Source organism: Marmota marmota, unplaced genomic scaffold (assembly GCF_001458135.2).
Source record: "Marmota marmota marmota unplaced genomic scaffold, marMar, whole genome shotgun sequence".
NCBI classification, from domain to species: Eukaryota; Metazoa; Chordata; class Mammalia; order Rodentia; family Sciuridae; genus Marmota; species Marmota marmota.
This window is the reverse complement of record NW_026000164.1, coordinates 2,917,542-2,936,540: the sequence shown is the minus strand read 5'-3', so window position 1 is coordinate 2,936,540 and position 18,999 is coordinate 2,917,542. Positions and strand designations below refer to the sequence as shown.

The 18,999-nt window shown below is 55.2% G+C and overlaps 1 protein-coding gene across 3 annotated transcripts; it reads left to right on the top strand.

Annotated features, from left to right (window-relative positions):
- Nucleotides 1-271: 271 nt before the first annotated feature.
- Nucleotides 272-18,935, top strand: Abcb8 (ATP binding cassette subfamily B member 8). 3 transcript variants are annotated; one of them, XM_048786708.1, is made up of 17 exons: nucleotides 272-470; nucleotides 2,883-3,195; nucleotides 3,512-3,667; nucleotides 3,744-3,838; nucleotides 3,963-4,068; nucleotides 4,934-5,095; nucleotides 5,202-5,287; nucleotides 5,487-5,584; nucleotides 5,960-6,065; nucleotides 9,445-9,478; nucleotides 9,669-9,805; nucleotides 9,977-10,071; nucleotides 10,247-10,380; nucleotides 11,195-11,342; nucleotides 14,175-14,425; nucleotides 15,033-15,188; nucleotides 18,803-18,935. In XM_048786708.1, exons 1-16 carry the CDS (start codon nucleotides 376-378, stop codon nucleotides 15,159-15,161), a joined length of 2,145 nt encoding a protein of 714 aa, XP_048642665.1. In that variant the 5' UTR covers nucleotides 272-375; the 3' UTR covers nucleotides 15,162-15,188; nucleotides 18,803-18,935. The 3 variants fall into 3 exon arrangements, with proteins under 3 accessions (XP_048642665.1, XP_015349162.1, XP_015349163.2); XM_015493676.2 differs by lacking the exon at nucleotides 18,803-18,935 and having other exon boundaries at nucleotides 273-470; nucleotides 15,033-17,248; XM_015493677.2 differs by lacking the exons at nucleotides 272-470; nucleotides 2,883-3,195; nucleotides 18,803-18,935 and adding an exon at nucleotides 2,083-2,275 and having other exon boundaries at nucleotides 15,033-17,248.
- The last annotated feature ends 64 nt before the right edge of the window (nucleotides 18,936-18,999 follow it).

Sequence of the window (18,999 nt, the reverse complement as noted above, 5' to 3'; positions counted from 1 at the left end):
GAATATCCATAGAAAAACCGCCCGAGGTCAGCTGACACGTTACTCTGCACATCACCCAGGTGGGAGGACCGGCCTCCCTACCACACACCCAGCGGACTAGAGCCCGGGGCACGAGGCAGAGCCCTTTCCCACTCGGCCCCGCCCACGGCTGGGAGGCGGGCTATTAGACGACCCTATCCAATCACGGTTCCAGAAGGAAGAGGGCGGTCATCGTTTGCTCCAATCATAGCTTGCAGTAAAATTGATGTCTCTTTCCACCAGTCAGCGCCGAGGCGCGAGGAGGCTGTCGGGATGGGGGCTGGAGCCAACATGGAGACCTCGGTGGGATAAGGGTGAAACTGTTGTTGCCGGCTGCTCCGGTCTTCCTGCCCCAGCATGTTGGTGCACTTATTTCGGGTCGGGATTCGGGGCGGCCCTGTCCCAGGCAGGTCGCTACCATCCTTTCGATTCCAGACTTTCTCGGCCGTCAGGTAAAAGGGGAGAAAGCTGCTTGGAGCGCGAGCCATTGACAGGCCGGCGGGGCGTGGGGAGCGCCGGGAGATGGAGTCCCCGGGCTCGCGCGGAGCCTGCTGGGAGTTGTAGGCTGTGCGGCCAGAGGCGGAATATCACTCCCCTGGGAGTTAGCCTCAATTATTTATAGCTTCTGTCCGGGTGCCAGCGGGAGGCTCCTCACGCCTGCGTCTGCGCGTCGGCTGAACCTAGCCGGCTCCGGGTCAGTGACCACGCCCCTGTCGCACTGCCCACCAGGGGGCGCCACTCCTAGCCCCCGTTCTCCCTTTCCGAATTAATCTGGCAATTTGGACAAAAATAGTTGTTAGAGTCGAGATGTTTCTAAGATTCAGAGTGAGCCGATCGAAAGTGGTTCCTGGAGCTGGAGGCGTTCAGCAGGAATCAGGGGTCTACCTGTAACTCGTTCTTGGTCAAACACTCCATAGGCGTTGGTCCAGAGAGACGGGTGGGTGGGAAATAAGCAATGATTTGGAAACTACATCTTGCATGTAAATGCTTTGTGAGGAGGCACTGATGCCCTCCATCCTGCAGTGAATAACCTGAGGGTGGAACAGCAAAAAGATCGCCAAGGGCTGCCCGTGGAGCTGTGTCATCTGGAAAGCTCATCTGATTGATGCAGGGAGTGCAAGAGCCCCCGCTAGCTAGCGCTAGAAGTACTCGTGCTGGGAAGCAACCCACCGATTCTTGGCAACTGTGGAGCCCTTCTTAGAGTCTGGAGAAGACGAGAGAAGCTGAAAGTAGCCATGATAAATTATTAAACAGTTTGAAAACAGTCTGTGGGAAAGAGTAAGGGTGTTGGTATTATCTAAACCAGAAGGAAACCCAAGGAAAGACATCAAAGAATATCCAAGTATATGTGAGTGCTTTAGTCAGTGATTTTCAATAGATCATGAAATGAATTTAGTAACCAGGACCATTTAAAAATGAATATAATATAACAAAATACACATTTAAAAATAACGGAAAGTATTATTTTGTGAAACCTTCCATTTTTTGTGTGGCAAACATATATATTTACTGTACTGGGTTGTTTTGGGGCATTGTACTGGATTGCAATGTAAAATGTTGCAGTGGTCAGGCCCGACAGTCCTATATTTCTAATGAGGACATGTGTGCGCACAAAAAACATTTGCTCAACATCTATTATAATTTTTTGGATTTTTGTTTTCCTGTTTCTTCCATCAGCCAATTTGGGAGTGGCGGGAGAGGGGAGCATCTAGCCCTTTCCCTCCATGCATTGTCACACATGGCACTCTAGGCCTAGGAGGGGAGATAGGGTGATGGAGTGCAATAAGCCAGAAGACTTGGGTCCCTTCCTGGTCCTGCTATGCACAGCTTGAGCATGGCACACTTGGCAGAGTAGAATGAGCCTGGATTCTGGAACCAGAACCAGAGTTCCCCTCTTGTCCTAGTGCTGCTGCCTGGGGACATCTCTGCCTCTGCCTTGTGGCGCTGCATTAGACAGATGAGGCCCCTCCTGCCTACTCCATGCCCAGTATTGTGGAGTCCCAATTTTAATTCTCAACTCACATGGATTTTTTTCATCATCAATGAGAATAAGGGCATCTCCCAGGGAGGCAAGAGGCAAAGGCAGTGGACCCTTGTCAGTGCTGCAGGGGTCATATCTGCCATCCCCACTATGAGCAACACAGTGTCCCATGCAGAGCAGGAGCTTACCTTGCTGGTAACCTCGGATCCTTACTCATGGAGGATTTCTGGACCTCACCTGCGCCCCCATGTGCTGGTCCTGGGTGCAGCCATCATGGTGAGGCTGTCCCTGCTGTTTCATACTGGGGAGAAAAAGGACCCAGGAAGGGGTTTGCAGAAGCCCTAAGCCAGAAAAGGACTGGAAAAGGAGTGCTGTAAACTAGCTGCCATTATTATGTGCCCTCCAGCCCTGACATACTGTGATTGGGAAAGGACAGTCCTGGAGACCAGCACAGACCTGGGTTGGTGCCCTTGAAGGCTGAAGGGGCCTTACTGAAGGTGTTGCCTGGGAGACCATGCAGGGAAAGAACACTTTTAAGGTCTGACTTATGCTCAGCCATCGCATTCCTTAGCAGTGTCACTGTGTACACTTGTCTCAGGAGCTGAGAACCTAGCATAGTGTTGCAACCTGTGGCTCCTGCTACTTGGGAGCTGAGGCAGGAGGATTGCATGAGCCCTGGAGTTCCTGGCCATTCAGGACAACATTGTGAGACCTTGTCTGAAAAATAAATCTTTAAAAACAGCCCAGAAAAAGGCAGTGTCAGGAGCTAAAAAGAAAAAGAAATTCTGCTTCTAGGAAGCTCAGCCAGAGATCAGGGATTTGTTGGTCAGTTGAAAGATGGATGACTCGGTCCTCAGCCACCAATGACCTTCTGTCCCTGCAGGTCCCCAGATGGCCGCCTTGGTACCTCCCTCCTCAGGGCCGTGTCCCAGCTGCGGTCACAGCTCCGGGCCCACCTCCCTCAAGCCCTACCAACTCTCAGCCGGAGCCCCTCTGCCTGGTGCTGGGGTGGGGGAGCCTTGCTGGGCTCTGCAGTGCTCTACAGGTACCCCCGCCTCTGCCTTGTGGCACTATGTGAGGCAGAAGAGGCCCTGCCCGCCTGCCCCTCACCCCGTGTTGTGGAGTCCCACTTTAACTGGAAGCTCTTCTGGCAGTTTCTGCGCCCCCATGTGCTGGTCCTGGGTGCAGCCATCATGGTGAGGCTTTCCCTGCTGTTTCATACTGGGGAGAAAAAGGACCCAGGAAGGGATTTGCAGAAGCCCTAAGCCAGAGCAGGGACAGCATTCTTTCATCAGAAGCAGCAAGTGTTGCCTTGGGGCCCCAGGGTCTGAGGACATCCAGAAGACCTTGGTAGCCTGGTTTGTAGGATAGAGGGTTGCAGTGGGGCTGGAAGCCTGGGCTTTAACTCTCAAAGAGGCACTGCTGTGGGAGAGGAAGGGCAGGGTCAGGGCTGGTGAGGGAGAGTGGCCCCTCTCTCTAAGTGTCTGTCTACTCTGCCTTGCCCCCCTCTAGCTGGCATTGGGTGCAGCGCTGGTGAATGTGCAGATCCCCCTGCTCCTGGGCCAGCTGGTAGAGATCGTGGCCAAGTACACAAGGGATCATGTGGGGAGCTTCGTGTCTGAGTCCCGGAAGATCAGCACACAGCTGCTTGTCCTCTACGGCACCCAGGTACTGCAGGGGGGAGGGCCCAGGGCACAGTGAAGCCTTTCTGGGTCTTCCCTAACTGCACTGGCGTCTCTCACAGGGACTGCTGACCTTTGGGTACCTGGTATTGCTGTCCTATATTGGCGAGCGCATGGCCGTGGACATGCGGAAGGCCCTTTTCAGCTCACTGCTTCGGTACTTTAGACACAGGGTGTGGGCTAGGGTGACTGATAGCCCGGGGAGAATCTGGGGTGAGTCGCATCCTGGACCAACGTCTCCCTCCTTCCCCCCACCTGCTGCCCCTGTGTCCCACCACCAGTCAAGACATTGCTTTCTTTGATGCCAAAAAGACTGGGCAGCTGGTGAGCCGACTGACAACTGATGTGCAGGAGTTTAAATCTTCCTTCAAGCTCGTCATCTCCCAGGTCAGTGCTCACCCCATGGGACTCATGAGGCCAGCCCAGTCTGGCCCAGCCCTGACTTCTGACTGGTGTTGGGTCCACAGCCAGTGCTCACTACTGTCCAGGAGGGTGTGGGTGAGAGAACACAGAAGTCTATGGCTGGGAGGTGCCGAGGCAGCGCACAGTCAGCGTAGGCTGAAATCCTCCCGGTGGGTTGGGTGGCGCATGCCTGTAATCCCAGTGACACTGGAGACCGAGGCAGGAGTTCAAGGCCAGCCTCAACAGTTCAGTGATACCCTAAGCAACTTATTTTGAGACCTTTTCTCTAAATTTAAAAAAGTATAAGTAGAGCTAGGGATGTGGCTCAGTAGTAAAGCCCCTGTGGGTTCAGTTTCCAATACTAAAAAAAAAAATCCTTCCTCCCCTAGAAAGCCTTCCTGAGGACTTGGACCAGACCCTTTCCCCGTAGGAGCAGACTCACATGGCCTGCCCATCCCCAGGGTGCCAGTCAGTCTCTGGCCAGCATTGAGCTCTTGCAGTTGCTATTTACTACACACTGACATCTTCCCGTTATCCACCCCTCCATCACTCTGGCCTCTGGGTTATGACACTGGCCCATGACTGTCAGGGGGACATATCCCCTTGTGATTCTCGTATTTTGATTTCTGGAACAGGAAGAGAAGCAAACATCTTTCTGGGGGAAAATGGCATAGTCCATGCCGTTCTGACCCAGCCCTTCCTGCCTGCTGGTTGACCCCAGCTCATCCAGAGGGGTTATGTTTGGTGACTGAGGAGTGCCACATGGCCTCTGGTGTCCTGGGCCTGGTGAGTGAGCATGAGTCCCATGTCCTGCTTCTGCTGCTGGATTGTCCCCCCTTCCTTCTCACAGGGGCTGCGCAGCTGCACCCAGGTGGCTGGCTGCCTGGTGTCCCTGTCCATGCTGTCCACACGCCTCACGTTGCTGCTGATGATTGCCACACCTGCCCTGATGGGCGTTGGCACCCTGATGGGCTCAGGTCTCCGCAAATTGTCTCGCCAGTGTCAGGAGCAGGTACTGGAATCCCCTGGGTGTCCCCTTAGCTTCCTCCCATTCTCTGATCTGTTCTGTCACTCCTCCTGTTTCCAACCTGACTCCCTGTGCCCCGGACTCAATGCAGGTTGCCAGAGCAACAGGCGTAGCCGATGAGGCCCTGGGCAACGTGCGGACGGTTCGAGCCTTCGCCATGGAGCGGCGGGAAGAGGAGTGAGTCCTGGAAGGGTGGAGCACAGAACCAGAGCGTCTCCCACGCACACCTACCCCTTCCCACACCCCGCCCAGCTGCATCCTCCCACGCACACCTACCCCTTCCCACACCCCACCCAGCTGCATCCTCCCACGCACACCTACCCCTTCCACACCCAGCCCAGCTGTGCCCTAAGTGCCTGGCCTGGTCTCTCCCCAGACGCTACAGAGCAGAGCTGGAGAGCTGCCGCTGTAAGGCAGAGGAGCTGGGCACAGGCATTGCTTTGTTCCAAGGGCTTTCCAACATTGCATTCAACTGTGAGTGGGGTCTGCCTGGGGAGGGGACATGGGTTTGTGGCCAGGGGAGGAGCAGAGATAGGTGAGAGCTGTGCTCCCCTGCCATGCTCTTGGGGCATCCATCGAGCGCCTTCGTTTATCAGGTTCTCCAGCTGATGACACTTGTGGGTGACGGGAGGGTGGTGGGTGTGTTATTGCAGGACTGCCCAGAAGGGAGCATGGAGGGGGCGCCTGCCCTGCTTGTTTGCAGAGGAGGAGATCGAGGCTGAGACCACTCTGCCTAGATTCCCCCATCAGCTAGTGACTGAGCAGGGCTAGGAGTCGGGACTAACAGGCCAAATTCATTTGTTGTCACTTGCCACTTTCTTTCTCACTGTTTGTCCCCTTCCCATACAGGCATGGTCCTGGGCACCCTGTTTGTTGGGGGCTCCCTTGTGGCTGGACAGCAGCTGACAGGAGGAGACCTCATGTCCTTCCTGGTGGCCTCCCAAACGGTGCAGAGGTGAGTGAGGGCTGTTCCCATCCCTAAGATGCCCCCTGACCCCTCCAGTGCCCTGTCTGGCAAGACTCGGGGTGCCAGCATGCTCTGGGGGACTGTAGTCCAGCCCCAGGCCTGCCCAGCTCCCCACCCATGACTTTGGGCTGATGTTGGGCCCACAACCAAGGCTCAGTGACATCTGGGGGTGTGGACGTGGCGAAAGCAAGTTCGTGGAAAGGAGCACAGGCTGGAGGGTCCCAGCCCTCCAGCCGACTCACCGGCTCCATTCTCGAAGGCTGTTGGTATCTTCAGCCTTCCAGGCCACTCACAAGCATCCTTAACAGACTTGTGTGTGTGTGTGTGTGTATTTAGTTGTAGACGGACACGTACCTTTATTTAATTTATTTTTTTTTATGTGTGCTGAGGGTCAAACCCAGGGCCTCACAGGTGCGAGGCGAGTGCTCTGTCGCTAAGCCACAGCCACAGCGCCCCCTTGACAGATTTTTAAAATGGTTCGTGTGGTGGAATCCACATGAGGTAGATGTCCTTGCCCTTGCCCCGTTGAAGTGCAAGTGTGCAGCCATCACCAGCACCCAGCTCCAGAACTTTGTCATCTCACAAAAGTGAGACTGAACCCGTTGAGCGCCACTCCCCGTCCTCCCTCCCCAGCCTGGCACCCTGCTCTCTGACTCTGGCCACTCTGGGAACCTCACAGAAGTGCAGTCATGCAGCTTCCATCCTTTTGTGACTGGCTGCTTGAGCCTAGAGGGTGCGCAAGTTTCCTCACATTCTGTTTTGAAGCTGATTGGTATTCCCTGGTGGCTAGACCATCCTCCACAAGTTTTTTGGTTATTTTTTTTCCCTTGGTACTAGGAATTGAATGAACCCAGGACACTCAAGCACTGAGCCACATTCCCAGCCCTGTTTTGTATTTTATTTAGAGACAGGGTCTCGCTAAGTTGCTTAGGGCCTCACTAAGTTGCTGAAACTGGCTTTGAACTTGAGATCCTCGTGCCTCAGCCTCCTGAGCCACTCCACAAGCTTTTTAAGAGCTGCCCCCATGGTAACCATTCCCTGGGATGAGAAGTGGACCCTCTGCCCCTGCAGACCCCAACCTATGTCTTGTCATTTCTCACTGGTCTGAAACTCCCTGCTCCACTTGACCCCGTCTGCCCTGTGAGGCAGCCTGGAGCCCATCAGCCTCCTCAGCCACCAGACAAACCGCAGTCCTGCCAGGCCCTTCCCTCTCCCGGCTCAACATGAGCAGTTCCTACCGCTGCTTTCTTTGCTTTCTCCCACACATGGCCTGCACATAAATACACGTTGTGATAAATAATTAAAGAGTGAGTATGTCCTAATAAATAATTAAAGAGTGAAGACCTGCGTTATCTGCAACCACGTCACCCGAGGTCCCCCGCATTCTCCGGGCATTGGCCCCTGACTCCTTCCAGAGATGGCGCTCCTGATCTGGTGGTGCCCCTCCCTGCCTGGAGTCCTCTTTATCACTGCTCTAGGTCCACAGTTTCCTAGAGAATCCTTCAGCCCTGAGCTGAGTGCCTTGAGGGAAGTGAGGCCAAACCAGAGAAGGAGTAGGGCAGCTCCCATGCTCACCCCGGACAGAACACCCATCTTGGCCCCAGATGTACATCCCACAGCACATTCCATCCTCTCCCGCCGCAGCGGGAACCCTGGCCCTGTCTCTGCCCTGTGTTCCCTGAGCCAGCCATGTTCAGACCCTCCGGTTCTGGAGAGTCTCATCCCTCCTTCACTGCTCCCTGGTGGCTTCAGGATCCAGAGATGTTCTGATTATGGGAGAGGCGGGGCTTGGGGTGTCTCCTCTGGCGTCCGTGGTTCCCAGGGCTGGCACCCCGTGCTGATTCGCCTGGGGACCCATAAGAAACCCACTGGCTCCCTTAAGAAAATCAGCCCTGACCCTGCTCCCAAGGCCCCTTCCCCTTCCTAGCCTGAGGAGTCTCCTCATCTCCCCACTGCACTGCCCAGCCAGCCATTCAGCAGGATTGTGTAATAGCCACAGGACTGCCCAGGGAGACAGTCTGTGTTGTCACAAGGGTCCCTGCCTGCCTCTGAAGAATTGGGTCTTCAGGAAGCTGCTGTTTCCTCCCGAGTCCTGTTGGGCTGCCAAGGGCACAGGTGTCAGTGCTGGGTCCAGAGGGAGGGAGGAGCAGAGCAGTGTAGCCCCCACCTTGCACCCCATCTGAAGTGTTCTTTTGGGCAGAGATGGGGTGGCGCCCAGACAGACCACAGTTGGGGCCAGGACCCACCTGGGCAGAGCACGTGGTCTGCATCCTGCGGCATCCCTGGGCGCAAGGTCATTGCACGCCTATGAGTCATGCGCGTCTTGGATTTCAGTTGCGGTGGCCCCTTTGCCAGGCCCTAATGGCTTCCAGATCTCTGTGGAGCCGTTCTTCCACCTCATCAACAGATAGCTCACTGGGTTGGCTCTTCCCTGCCAAGGCCTCCCCACTCCCTTTGGCGAGGGCTGAGCCTGACAGCCGTGCTCTGGAGGGCTTTGGGGCTCCTCCCACCCCCACCCCAGCACTGGTTGAAGTGAGTCCTACAGGCCAAGAGTCCTGGGGAGTCAGTCTTTCCCCTTCTTAGGAAGGACCCTGAGTACTCTGTGGCACACACATCGTCACGGGTCGGCCAGGCCCTTCAGGGACCCGTGACTAAGACTTGACTCATCTTCTCCCAGCTCACAGCAGCCAGCCAGCCCTGTGCCCAGCCCTGGCAAGACAAAGGCCACCCACTGTCTAGACAGATAAACACACAGGCCCATCTTCTCCACATACACACCTGCAGTAGAAATTTTGCCCACAGTAAAAATTTTGTCAGGGAACTTTGGGGTCTCCCCCAAGATCCCCCTGTGGCCGGTGTCTTCTGTTTTCTTTCTCTGTGGATTCTGCTTTTTTTCCACATTTTTTTTTAACATAAGTCATTGCCTCCCCGGGAGTCTAATTTTAGATGTGACCTCCCCTCGTGGGCCATACCACCTTGATCTCTGTCAAAGGCATCTGTGTCTTCGTGGCCAAGGCCACAAGTCATGGGCTCAGCTGGGGCTTCTTCCTCGTAGACTCATGTCATCCCTCACTTTGAGCTGACTTCACCCCGCAGGCCAGGGCAGCATAGAGACTCCCAACTGAGACTCTGGGTCTTCATTCCATGTTCGTTGTTCCTGGAGCCTCCCTCTGAGGACCTAGGGTAGGCTGACAGTTGTCCTCATGCAGCCAAGGAGGGAAGCAAGGCTTGGTGACCTGTGTCACCGGACCCCAGGGTTCTTGCAGTTCCAGATGTCAGGGACCTCGCTGCACTTGACCTCAAGCCTCCTTGTCCTTCACCTCTCACTGGCTCTTGTCGCCACTTCCTCCAACCTCTCTGTCCGCAGGTCCATGGCCAACCTCTCTGTCCTGTTTGGTCAGGTGAGTGGGCGACACTGGGATATGGACTGAGTCCCATTCGTCACCTGTGGACGGGCAACTAGGTCACATCCTGGCTCCGTGGCCTGCAGTGGGGGCACCAGAAATGCTGTCCCAGACCCCAGCACCCAGGGGCATCCTTTCCTGGGAGCCCCTACTCCCTCCTTAACACAAACTCTGGATTCCTCCACAGGTAGTGCGGGGGCTCAGTGCAGGTGCCCGTGTCTTTGAATTCATGACCCTGAGCCCCTGTATCCCACTCTCGGGGGGCTGCTGCATCCCCAAGGAGCACCTCCGTGGCTCCATCACGTTCCAGAACGTCAGCTTCAGGTCAGCAGCGGTGAGCAGGCACAGGGACAGGCCTTTCTGGGCTGAAGACTGGAGGGGAGCCGGGTGGGGTGTTTGGCTGAAGGCCCCTGTGAACCAGGTGCCTCAGGAGGGAGCGGGGCCCCAAGGGACTTGGGAGCCTGCTGTGACCAGGGTTCTCTTTGACTCCCCCAGCTACCCCTGCCGCCCTGGCTTTGAGGTACTCAAGGACTTCACCCTGACGCTGCCCCCTGGCAAGATTGTGGCCCTTGTGGGCCAGTCTGGGGGAGGTAAGCAGTGCCCCCCACCCTCTGATTTTCTGTGGCAGCCACTTGGAGCAGGGCTGGGAGCAAAAAAAGCAGTAAGATCCCAGCTCTCTGCCCTGGGCCGGGGGAGCTCCCACTGCCATAAGGGTCCCTCTTTCCTTGGACCTTGGCTTCCTCCCTCTCAACCCCAAACTCTCAGGAAAGACTACGGTGGCATCCCTGCTAGAGCGCTTCTACGACCCCACGGCCGGTGTGGTGATGCTGGATGGACATGACCTGCGCACCCTGGACCCCTCTTGGCTCCGGGGCCAGGTGGTGGGCTTCATCAGCCAGGTATGGGCCAGAGGCTAGTGTGGGCAGCATAGGTGGGCTCCCCTCACCAGTCCCTCCTCCCGGGCCTCCCCTTCTCAGTCCTCAAGGCCTTTCCTTCCCCCACTCTCCCTCTGCTGCCCCTTAGGAGGCCTCGACTTCTTCACCATTCCTAGTTGTCCTCTGGATCCAAGGTGTCCCTGCCCTGGACATCTGCAGCTCTGCACTGGTCTCCCAGGGCAGGGACACTTTGCTTCTGTTGACAGCAGTCTAAGCAGGCGGGCATTTTAGGATCCTGCAGCAGAGGGGCTGGGATTGCTGGGGGTCAGCACCGACCCACAAAGTGCTGGGCACTCTTCCTTTGCAGGCTGGGACAAAAAGCAGGCATCCCATGAGGGCCAGCCCCTCAGGAGAGGGCCAAATGCAATATCCTCCTGCTGCCATCACTGCCAGGCCTGCTGGCCATGCCATCCAGCCCCTTCCCACCTCTCTGCTTCACAGGGTTCACCCACTTCTACTTCCCCTTAATGGGCCACTGTGTTCTCACTTGATTGACCTCTGACTTTGAACTTCTGGCTCACCCTAAGTTATCCCTAAGGGATCTAGTCAAACAGAGTCTCACTGGGTAGGGTGGCACACTCCAGTGAGGCTGAGGCAGGAGGATCTCAAGTTTGAGGCCAGCTTCAGCAACTTAGTGAGACCTTAAACGATTTATCAAGACCCTGTCTCCAAACAACAAACAAAAAGGGCTGGGGATGTGGCTCAGCAGCATAAAGCACTCCTACTGGGGCAGAGTGGGAGACTTCCTGTAGACACTGTCTCTGTGTCCCCACCCCAGGAGCCAGTCCTGTTTGGAACGACCATCATGGAGAACATCCGCTTTGGAAAACTGGATGCTTCTGACGAGGAGGTATATGCAGCTGCACGGGAAGCCAATGCCCATGAGTTCATCAGCAGCTTCCCCCAGGGCTATGACACCATTGTGGGTGAGTTGGAGGATGCCTGCTGGGGTCTGCAAGGCTCCATGGTGATGAGGCTCTGTGGGGGCCGGGAAGTCTTGACCCATGTGGCTCAGCACAGCAGACCATGTGGGCTGCAGAGACAGGCAGGGCTCCGGAGGGCCAGAGCACCGGACAGGGAGTGAGAGACAGGACTCTGGCCATGCAAGTGATTCACAGAGCCTACCACATTCCAAGCCCAGAGGATGGGGGGCTCTTGCCTCATAACTGTTTCCCCCTCCTCTGGCTCCTGTTTCGTTCTTCTTTTCTTACTGTTTAAAAGTGTCTCCTCTGCCAGGTGTAGTAGTACACGCCTGTAATGCCAGTAGCTCGGGAGGCAGAGGCAGGATGATTGTGAGTTCAAAGCCAACCTCAGTAAAAGTGAGGCACTAAGCAGCTCAGTGAGACCCTGTCTCTAAATAAAATACAAAATGGGGCTGGGGATGTGGCTGAGTAGACCAGTGCCCCTGAGTTCAATCTCCCATGCCGGGTTTCTGTTCGCAACTAAAAGGCTCAGTGGTCACTCCAGGTAAACTGGGCTAACTGGGCTGCGCAAAATAACCACACGAGAGACACAAATATGGGGCTGGGATTGTGGCTCAGTGATAGAGCGCTCACCTAGCACGGGCGGGACCCGGGTTTGATCCTAAGCACCACATAAAAATAAAGGCATTGTGTTGTGTCCATCTACACCTAAAAAATAAATATTAAAAAAAAAAAAAGAGAGAGACACGAATACCTTTTTCTTTGGAGTCACTGTGACAGCTCCTCTAACCTTAAGGGTCTGCAGGAAGAGAGAGAGAGAGAGAGAGAGCGAGCACGCGCTGACCCCTTTTATTGCACTGACTCCTTTTATTGAGGGAAGCTATTCAAATGAGGCAAGGGGTCAGGTTTCAGGGGGCTGAGTATCTTCATGATGTCCACTGTCCGCAGGTTGACTGACACCTGGGTAGGCCACACCCAAGGGCACAGTAATGTTGTAGGGACAAACGAGGCCAGGCACCGAAGATAGTAGGAAACAGTTTTATTGGGCTGCAGCCAGGTTCAGAGGGTACAGCCTTTGCTGTAATCAATCAATCCCCTGAACCCCGAGTTCAGGGAGTTTCAGAGTTTATACCCAGCATGTAAGGGGAGGGGCTCAGAAGTTCGCAATCTGCAGAAGTTCACATAAAAGCAGCTTTTTCTCTCACTGTTCTGAGCATGTTAACTCTTCAAGGACAGCACCTGAGAAGGGGAGAGCTTCTTCTCCCCTTTCTTTCCTCCCCTGCCAGCTGTTACCATGAGCCCATTTGTAACTTATCTTAAAAATGTAGACATCTCTGTGAAGCCCAGCTCAAGGCCAGAGGCCTTGTTTGCACATTTCTACAAAGTACTATACTGGATACGTTTGTGAAAAACTAGTAAGGGGGTGCCCAGTACCTGGAGTGCTGGTATCTTCTCGGCCAGTGGCCAAGTAAACAGGGCAACACGAAAATAGGAAGTTTATCTACAACGGACTCTTTTGCTGACAGTCCTAAAATGAGCCATGGTGAAGCAGGCTTTTCTGTGGAGAAAGGGAGTGCCACTTCAGTAAGAGAAGGGAACACACACAAGGCACTTCCAGGGAAGATTCTATCTAAACAGGACAAGAGGTTATATTATAAAGGAACAGGTGAGCGTAGCTCCACCCACGGGGCTGTAGGGAAGACAAGCCCGGGCAAGAAGACAGTCACTCAAACCCTAGAAGAGCAGGGCAGTCTAGCAGCATGGGTGCCTGATGCCACATCGCCCAGCAGGGGAGTTAACTCAAGTTATGTGCGAGGTTGGTCTCCCACACTCCCATACCCTCCCCCCCAAAAAAGAAGCATCTATCAACATAACAGTTGGTGTCTTGTGCAGGTCTTTCTTCTGACTTCCCAGGAGAGGGCTCTGGTGGTTCAGGGGACATGCAGCAGCACAATAGCATGTGCACTGGTGGCTTGCAGCTTTAGGTGCAAGAGGTCTTCTCCTTTCCATCTCTGGGGCTCTGTTTACCGCCCCACATGCTAGATCTGCTGCAGAATGTATCAGCACCTCTCAGAATGGGAAAACTGAACTCTTGGCTCTTTAGTCTGAGCAAGCATCAGCCCCTGGGCTGAGACCTTTCTTTAGCCACCTGTCGAATTCCACCTTGCTAATCTAGCTGTGTCCACATGACTGGGCTCCGCACTGCCCTGAGTGGGGGGGCCCCTGGCGTCTCTCCCTGGGTGGTCGCACTACCTTGAGTGGGAGGACCCCTGGCATCTCTCCCTGGGTGGTGCTCTCCTGTGCCTCTGAACCTGGCATGCTCCCTGCTCGTGTGGGCTTCTCAGAGCTGCCCCCTCACTAACTCAAGACCCTGCCATCACCTCACAGTTCCTTTTGGCTCACCAGCTGCCACTTCTGCTCTCTTCTGTGGCCTTCAAATGCCGCCATGCCTGGAGTCTCCTTGGATCCTAGCAGGTCCCCACAGCAGTGGAGTCCCTGAGGCCAGGATGACAGCTCGAGCTATAGCATCAGGGCAGGGCCACCTGCCTGGCCCAGAGGCCTTGCGTGCTAGGAGGCTCCTGTGCTGACCACTCATGTTGGTGTGCACATGTGTACACTGCTTTCTTTGCACAGGGATGTGGGACCAGGGAGCTGACAGATGACACCCCACCCTTGGAGAGGCAGGACGAGCATTGACGTGTCAGGGACACTCTGGGGAGGGACCAGAGGGACTAGGGGGAAGTTTAGGAAGGACCCAGTGCCTCTCTGCCTGACACTCCCAAGTGTGGAGCCGAGGATCACTTCAGGCCTTCACCTTATCCTTTTCCTATGCAGGCGAGCGGGGCACAACCCTGTCTGGTGGCCAGAAGCAGCGTGTGGCCATTGCCCGTGCCCTCATCAAGCAGCCCACAGTGCTGATCCTGGATGAGGCCACCAGTGCGCTGGATGCTGAATCTGAACGGGTGGTGCAGGAGGCCCTGGACCGAGCCAGCACTGGCCGCACTGTGCTGGTCATTGCCCACCGGCTCAGCACTGTCCGTGCAGCCCACTGCATCATTGTCATGGCCAATGGACAGGTCTGGGAGGTCAGTGTGGGCCTGGGGAGTCGGGCAGTGGGTTAGGGTGGCTCTAGCCATGGATGGTGGAAAAGGCAGCATAGAGAAGCAACTCCTCTGGCCCAGCCCCATGTCCTAGAAGCAGAATCCCTACCCTTGTACAAGCCCTGGCCTCTTGAGGCATTGGTTTCTTTCTCTGTCCCCTGGCATAGAGGCTCATTAGAGGCTCCCAGGATTAAAGGGAAAAGTAGATCTGTTGGAGGTAGGCATGGGGCCCAGGGCAGGGCTGGCCAACCAAGGGCTGAGGGCAGAGGCTACACCAGGGACTCTGATGGGACCTTTAGGAGCAGATCCTCAGAGAGCTTGTGGGCTTGGCTCATAGACTCAGTGCAGGGGAGGGGGCTAACAGGAAGAGTCAATGTACTTCCTCCGTAGTCCTGTGGAGGAGGGATGGGCACTAACAGCTGTGTCCTCAGCAATGGCAGTTCATTTCAGGTTGGACTGTGTTTTCCATGTGTCCCCAGAAGATCACTGGCATAAGTGACCAGGAGCCCAATGACTGATAAAGGCCAGCCCTCCCAGGACTCTGAATGTGATGCTGTTGAGTGACCCTCAGGCCCTTCTTCCCCCCTTCCAGGCTGGGACCCACGAAGAGCTCCTGAAGAAGGGTGGCCTCTATGCAGAGCTCATCCGGAGGCAGGCCCTGGACACCCCACCAACATCAGGCTCACCTCGGGAGAAGCCCAGAGGCCCTAGGAACCACTAGCACAAGTCCTGAGAATGGCCCTCTGAGGTCTGGTTGCTGCCCAGCATCAGGGATAGCTCAGCTGGGGGAGCTGTCCAGGGACTGGGCCCCTGGAGGGCCAGCATGCTAGGTGTGGCTGTGACTGCTGCCTCTCCACTCACAATAAAGCCAGGCCCACCAGCTGGGCTGGGGGTGGTATCTCTCCCACTCACTCTCACCCCTGCTGCCTGCCACTGCCTTCCTGCCAGAGCACAGAATCTTTGGGCTGCACATGGTGAGGCAGAATCCCCAAGGCCTTTCTGCTCTGTCCTCTCTCTGCCCCAGCTCTACCCAACAGCCTGAAGTTGTCTGGACCCTCAGCTCCAGGAAATTTTGAAAATTCAGAGTCCAAGAGTAGGCCTGGGAATCCTGACCTGAGCTCTTCCCCATTCCTGCTAGGATCTCACTTCTTCATAAACTGGGGACTGACTCTCCCACTGGAAAGTCCCTGCTGCCTCTCCGACCCTGAGAGGAGGAGCCTCCCCTTGGTCCATCCTCCACACATCCTCCCTTCCAACCCTCTCCTCCATTACCACAGTCTTAATATCTGGATTTTACCCACCATCTCCAAGGGGACAGATGCTTAACAGGACCCACATGGGTTGGGGTAAGAGGGGTGGGACACTATTACTGTCCCTGCCCTGTGTGACTTGAGTCTTTGACCTGGTGAGACTGTGAGCCAGCCTCCTGCTTGAAGGAGACAGGGGCCTGCAGCACACCCAGCATGCTCAGTGGGCCCATGGTGCCCACGGGGAGCAGTTGGTGCAAAGCCATGGGGAGGCTCATGGAGGACGTGGCTTGGGGCCTCACCTTGGAAGGGGATGGACAGGCCGACAGCCCTAGTGACGTGCTTATGGCCCCAAAGCTGTGAATGAGACAGTTCTGGGTCCCAGCTGGCTTCTAGGGGTCCAAGAAAGGCACTGTGAAAGGCTCTTGGACTGCGGTGGTGCCCAGAACCAAAAGCAGTCAGGACCTTATGTCCTTCTGATGCTGCAGATGCACCAGTCCTCCTCATCTACTCCCAGGGCTGGTGGCCTCCTGCCTTGATGCTGCCCTTGTCTCTTCCCACTAAGGGTCTTCCCTTGTCTAGCCATATCCAGACTGGGACTCCACAGAGTCCCACTCTCTGAGGCATGGGGAGAGTGGGTGCCTGTGCCACCCTTCAGAACCAGCCAAGCATTTTGCATTTTTCCTGCAGCAAAGAAGTATTTCCATTTTTCAGGGGGCAGGAGCAGTGGTGTACAAATGAGGTAAAAGAGGCAGCAGTGGCTTAGGTGTGAGTGCAGGAGCCAGGTTGGGACTTGAAGCATCTGTGGGCATGGTTTAGGACCAGATACCACTATGGGGCAAGCCATCCAAAAGCCCCAGGGCCCCAACATCCTTGTTTGGTATCCTGCTTCCTGACTGATCAGAGGTTGCAGTCCAGGGAGCAAGAGTTTAGGGCTGGCTCCGGGTTGCTTGGCCACTAAACTAGAGCCTGGGCAGGGACTCAGCGTCCTAGCTGGTCCCTTCTGCTCTGCCCAACCCTAGGCCTGGTTGTTGCCTGATGCCTTCCTCACAGGGCAGGAAGCTAGGCAGCTCCTGTTTCCCATCCCACCTCCAGGCCCAGGCCACCCAGCTTCAAGATGGCTCTTCTGGAATTGCCCTCCTCCCACCACCTGGAGAAGTTAGAGAAACCCCATGGCCAGGCAGATGAGCTGTGCATCTGCACTCACTGGCCTGTAAGCTCACCTTGACCTTGCTGTGCCAGCTACTCTGCAGAGATACAGTCTGGCTATGCTTGGTCTTGAAAAGTCTTTTCCAAGGGATAAATAAGATGAACTACAGTGAAGTACTTAAAAACACGGTGCAATAGCCTGGGAAAGTGGTCACATCTGTGCTACAAGCCATCATATCCACTTATCCCTTCCAAAGTATTATACTTTTCTCACGTGCCACTCAGTCCGAGATGGCCCCTGCCCCCCGAAGCCTGTGAGCCATTGCAGCATGGTGTAGCCGTATTTGGCTGGTGGAAATATGTGCTTCCTACTCAGCTGGAAGTCTGAATAAATAAATCTGGTGGCCTACAATGCTTTTTGGACAAAGATGGAATTTATTAGAAATAAATTGCAGGGGCTGGGGATTGTGGCTCAAGCGGTAGCACGCTCGCCTGTCATGCGTGCGGCCCGGGTTCGATCCTCAGCACCACGTACAAACAAAGATGTTTTGTCCGCCGAGAACTAAAAAAAATAAATAAATATTTTTTAAAAAAAGAAAGAAATTGCAGTAAATTAATGGAGATAAGCCTCTGTTCTCAGATCCACAGGGAAGTGTTGAGCAGTTTCCCAATCAAGGGTAGATGAGCATTTCACTAGCACAGAGCTTGACACTGATGAGGACCCCTGTGTGGATGCTCCCAGACCCACCCCTGCAGCTCCGAGCTGGGCCACAACGTTTCTGCTTGACCTGACCCCTTGCCTGCTGCAGGCCAGCTAGCACAGTCCTTGTAGACATCAGCTCTGAGTGTCTCTGCGCCAACTGCTGGGAGGCCCCCTGCCCGCCTCTTCTACTCTTCTTTCTAGATAGTGAGAAGAACCATTTCTGGTCAGATCGGGTGCTAGCTCTGCCCTCTCAAGGGCACACACAGCTGGTTCATGGGCATAGATTCCTTTTCTTTAGAAGAGTCCCATGCTGAACAGCCACATGCGCTCCCTCCTCTGATACTGGTGGGACTGCAAAATGGCATAATTGCCATGGGGGAATTTGGTGACATCCACCAAATTACTAACACAGTGGCCTTTTGACCCAGTGTTTCTATTTCCAGGAGTTTACATCTGTGCAATGGCATGGCCAGCAACACTGATGGGAAGACTGGAAACCCCCTATGGGCATCAGTAGGGGAGTGGTTAAATAAACAACACGATTCAATCAATGGGATTACTGGCATGTGGCCACTTCTAAAGATGGGGTTTTCCAGGTGCTAGGTATCACATGGTCTCTAGGACAGGGTCAGTGAAAAGAGACATGAAGTAATAGGGTAGCAGGTAAGCCCACAATCACTGGTAGAAGCCAGCCTCTCCAACAGGAGGGCCTGAGTATAGGGAGGTAGGATCTGATATACAGGAAAAAAGAATCCCTGAATGTGGCCCTAAAGAGCACCCTGACCATCCAGTGTAGGCTGGGATGCTGACAGCAAGGGAAGAGATCTGCCAATGTCAAACTTCCCACTACTCTCTAGTTTGGTCAACAGCCAAGTCCACTCTGAAGGAACAAATGATCCCAGGTGGGATAGTAGGAAGGCAGGAGAGGCAAAATGAGGGAGGGGCTGGACTAAGGGTCAGCGACAAACCCTCAGATCTGATGTGCAGAGGACGCATCTGGAGGGTCCTACTGGCACTTCCAGTTCCAACTTATCTCTGGGCTCCCTTCAAGCCCTACCCAAGGCTGCTGCGGTTTTCTCCTGGCGCCTCTGGTCTCTGACAGCAACAGCACCCCCCCAGTGCTGCGCTAATGGCTCAGCCTGGGGCCCCAGGGACCTTCCCCGCCCCCCAGACTGCTCTGCTGGCCCCCTTGCCCCCCTCACTGTTGAAACCCAATCCTCTGCAGCAGTGCCAGCTCAGCACCATCTCAACTCTGCTCTGCAGCCCCTGCCTGCCTCTGTTGCCTGCGCCCTACCTGGACTTTGCTGCAGAGCCCCCAGTCCAGCGCTGAGCCCAGGGGAGCCGCCACCTGTTTCTGGGGAAGGTTTCTGGACCAGCAGGTCACCTCACCCATCCCAGCAGGCCAGTGCCTTCCTGCCTTTGGTTTTGTTGCTCTCCCTCCTCTCCTTGCCACCTTCTCC

Excerpts from the sequence above, each read along its gene's own strand:
- Abcb8 (XM_048786708.1), top strand. The coding sequence starts at position 376 with ATGTTGGTGCACTTATTTCGGGTCGGGATTCGGGGCGGCCCTGTCCCA. Across the intron at positions 9,479-9,668 it reads TCTCTGTCCTGTTTGGTCAG|GTAGTGCGGGGGCTCAGTGC; the intron begins GTGAGTGGGCGA and ends ATTCCTCCACAG. Across the intron at positions 14,426-15,032 it reads CCAATGGACAGGTCTGGGAG|GCTGGGACCCACGAAGAGCT; the intron begins GTCAGTGTGGGC and ends CCCCCCTTCCAG.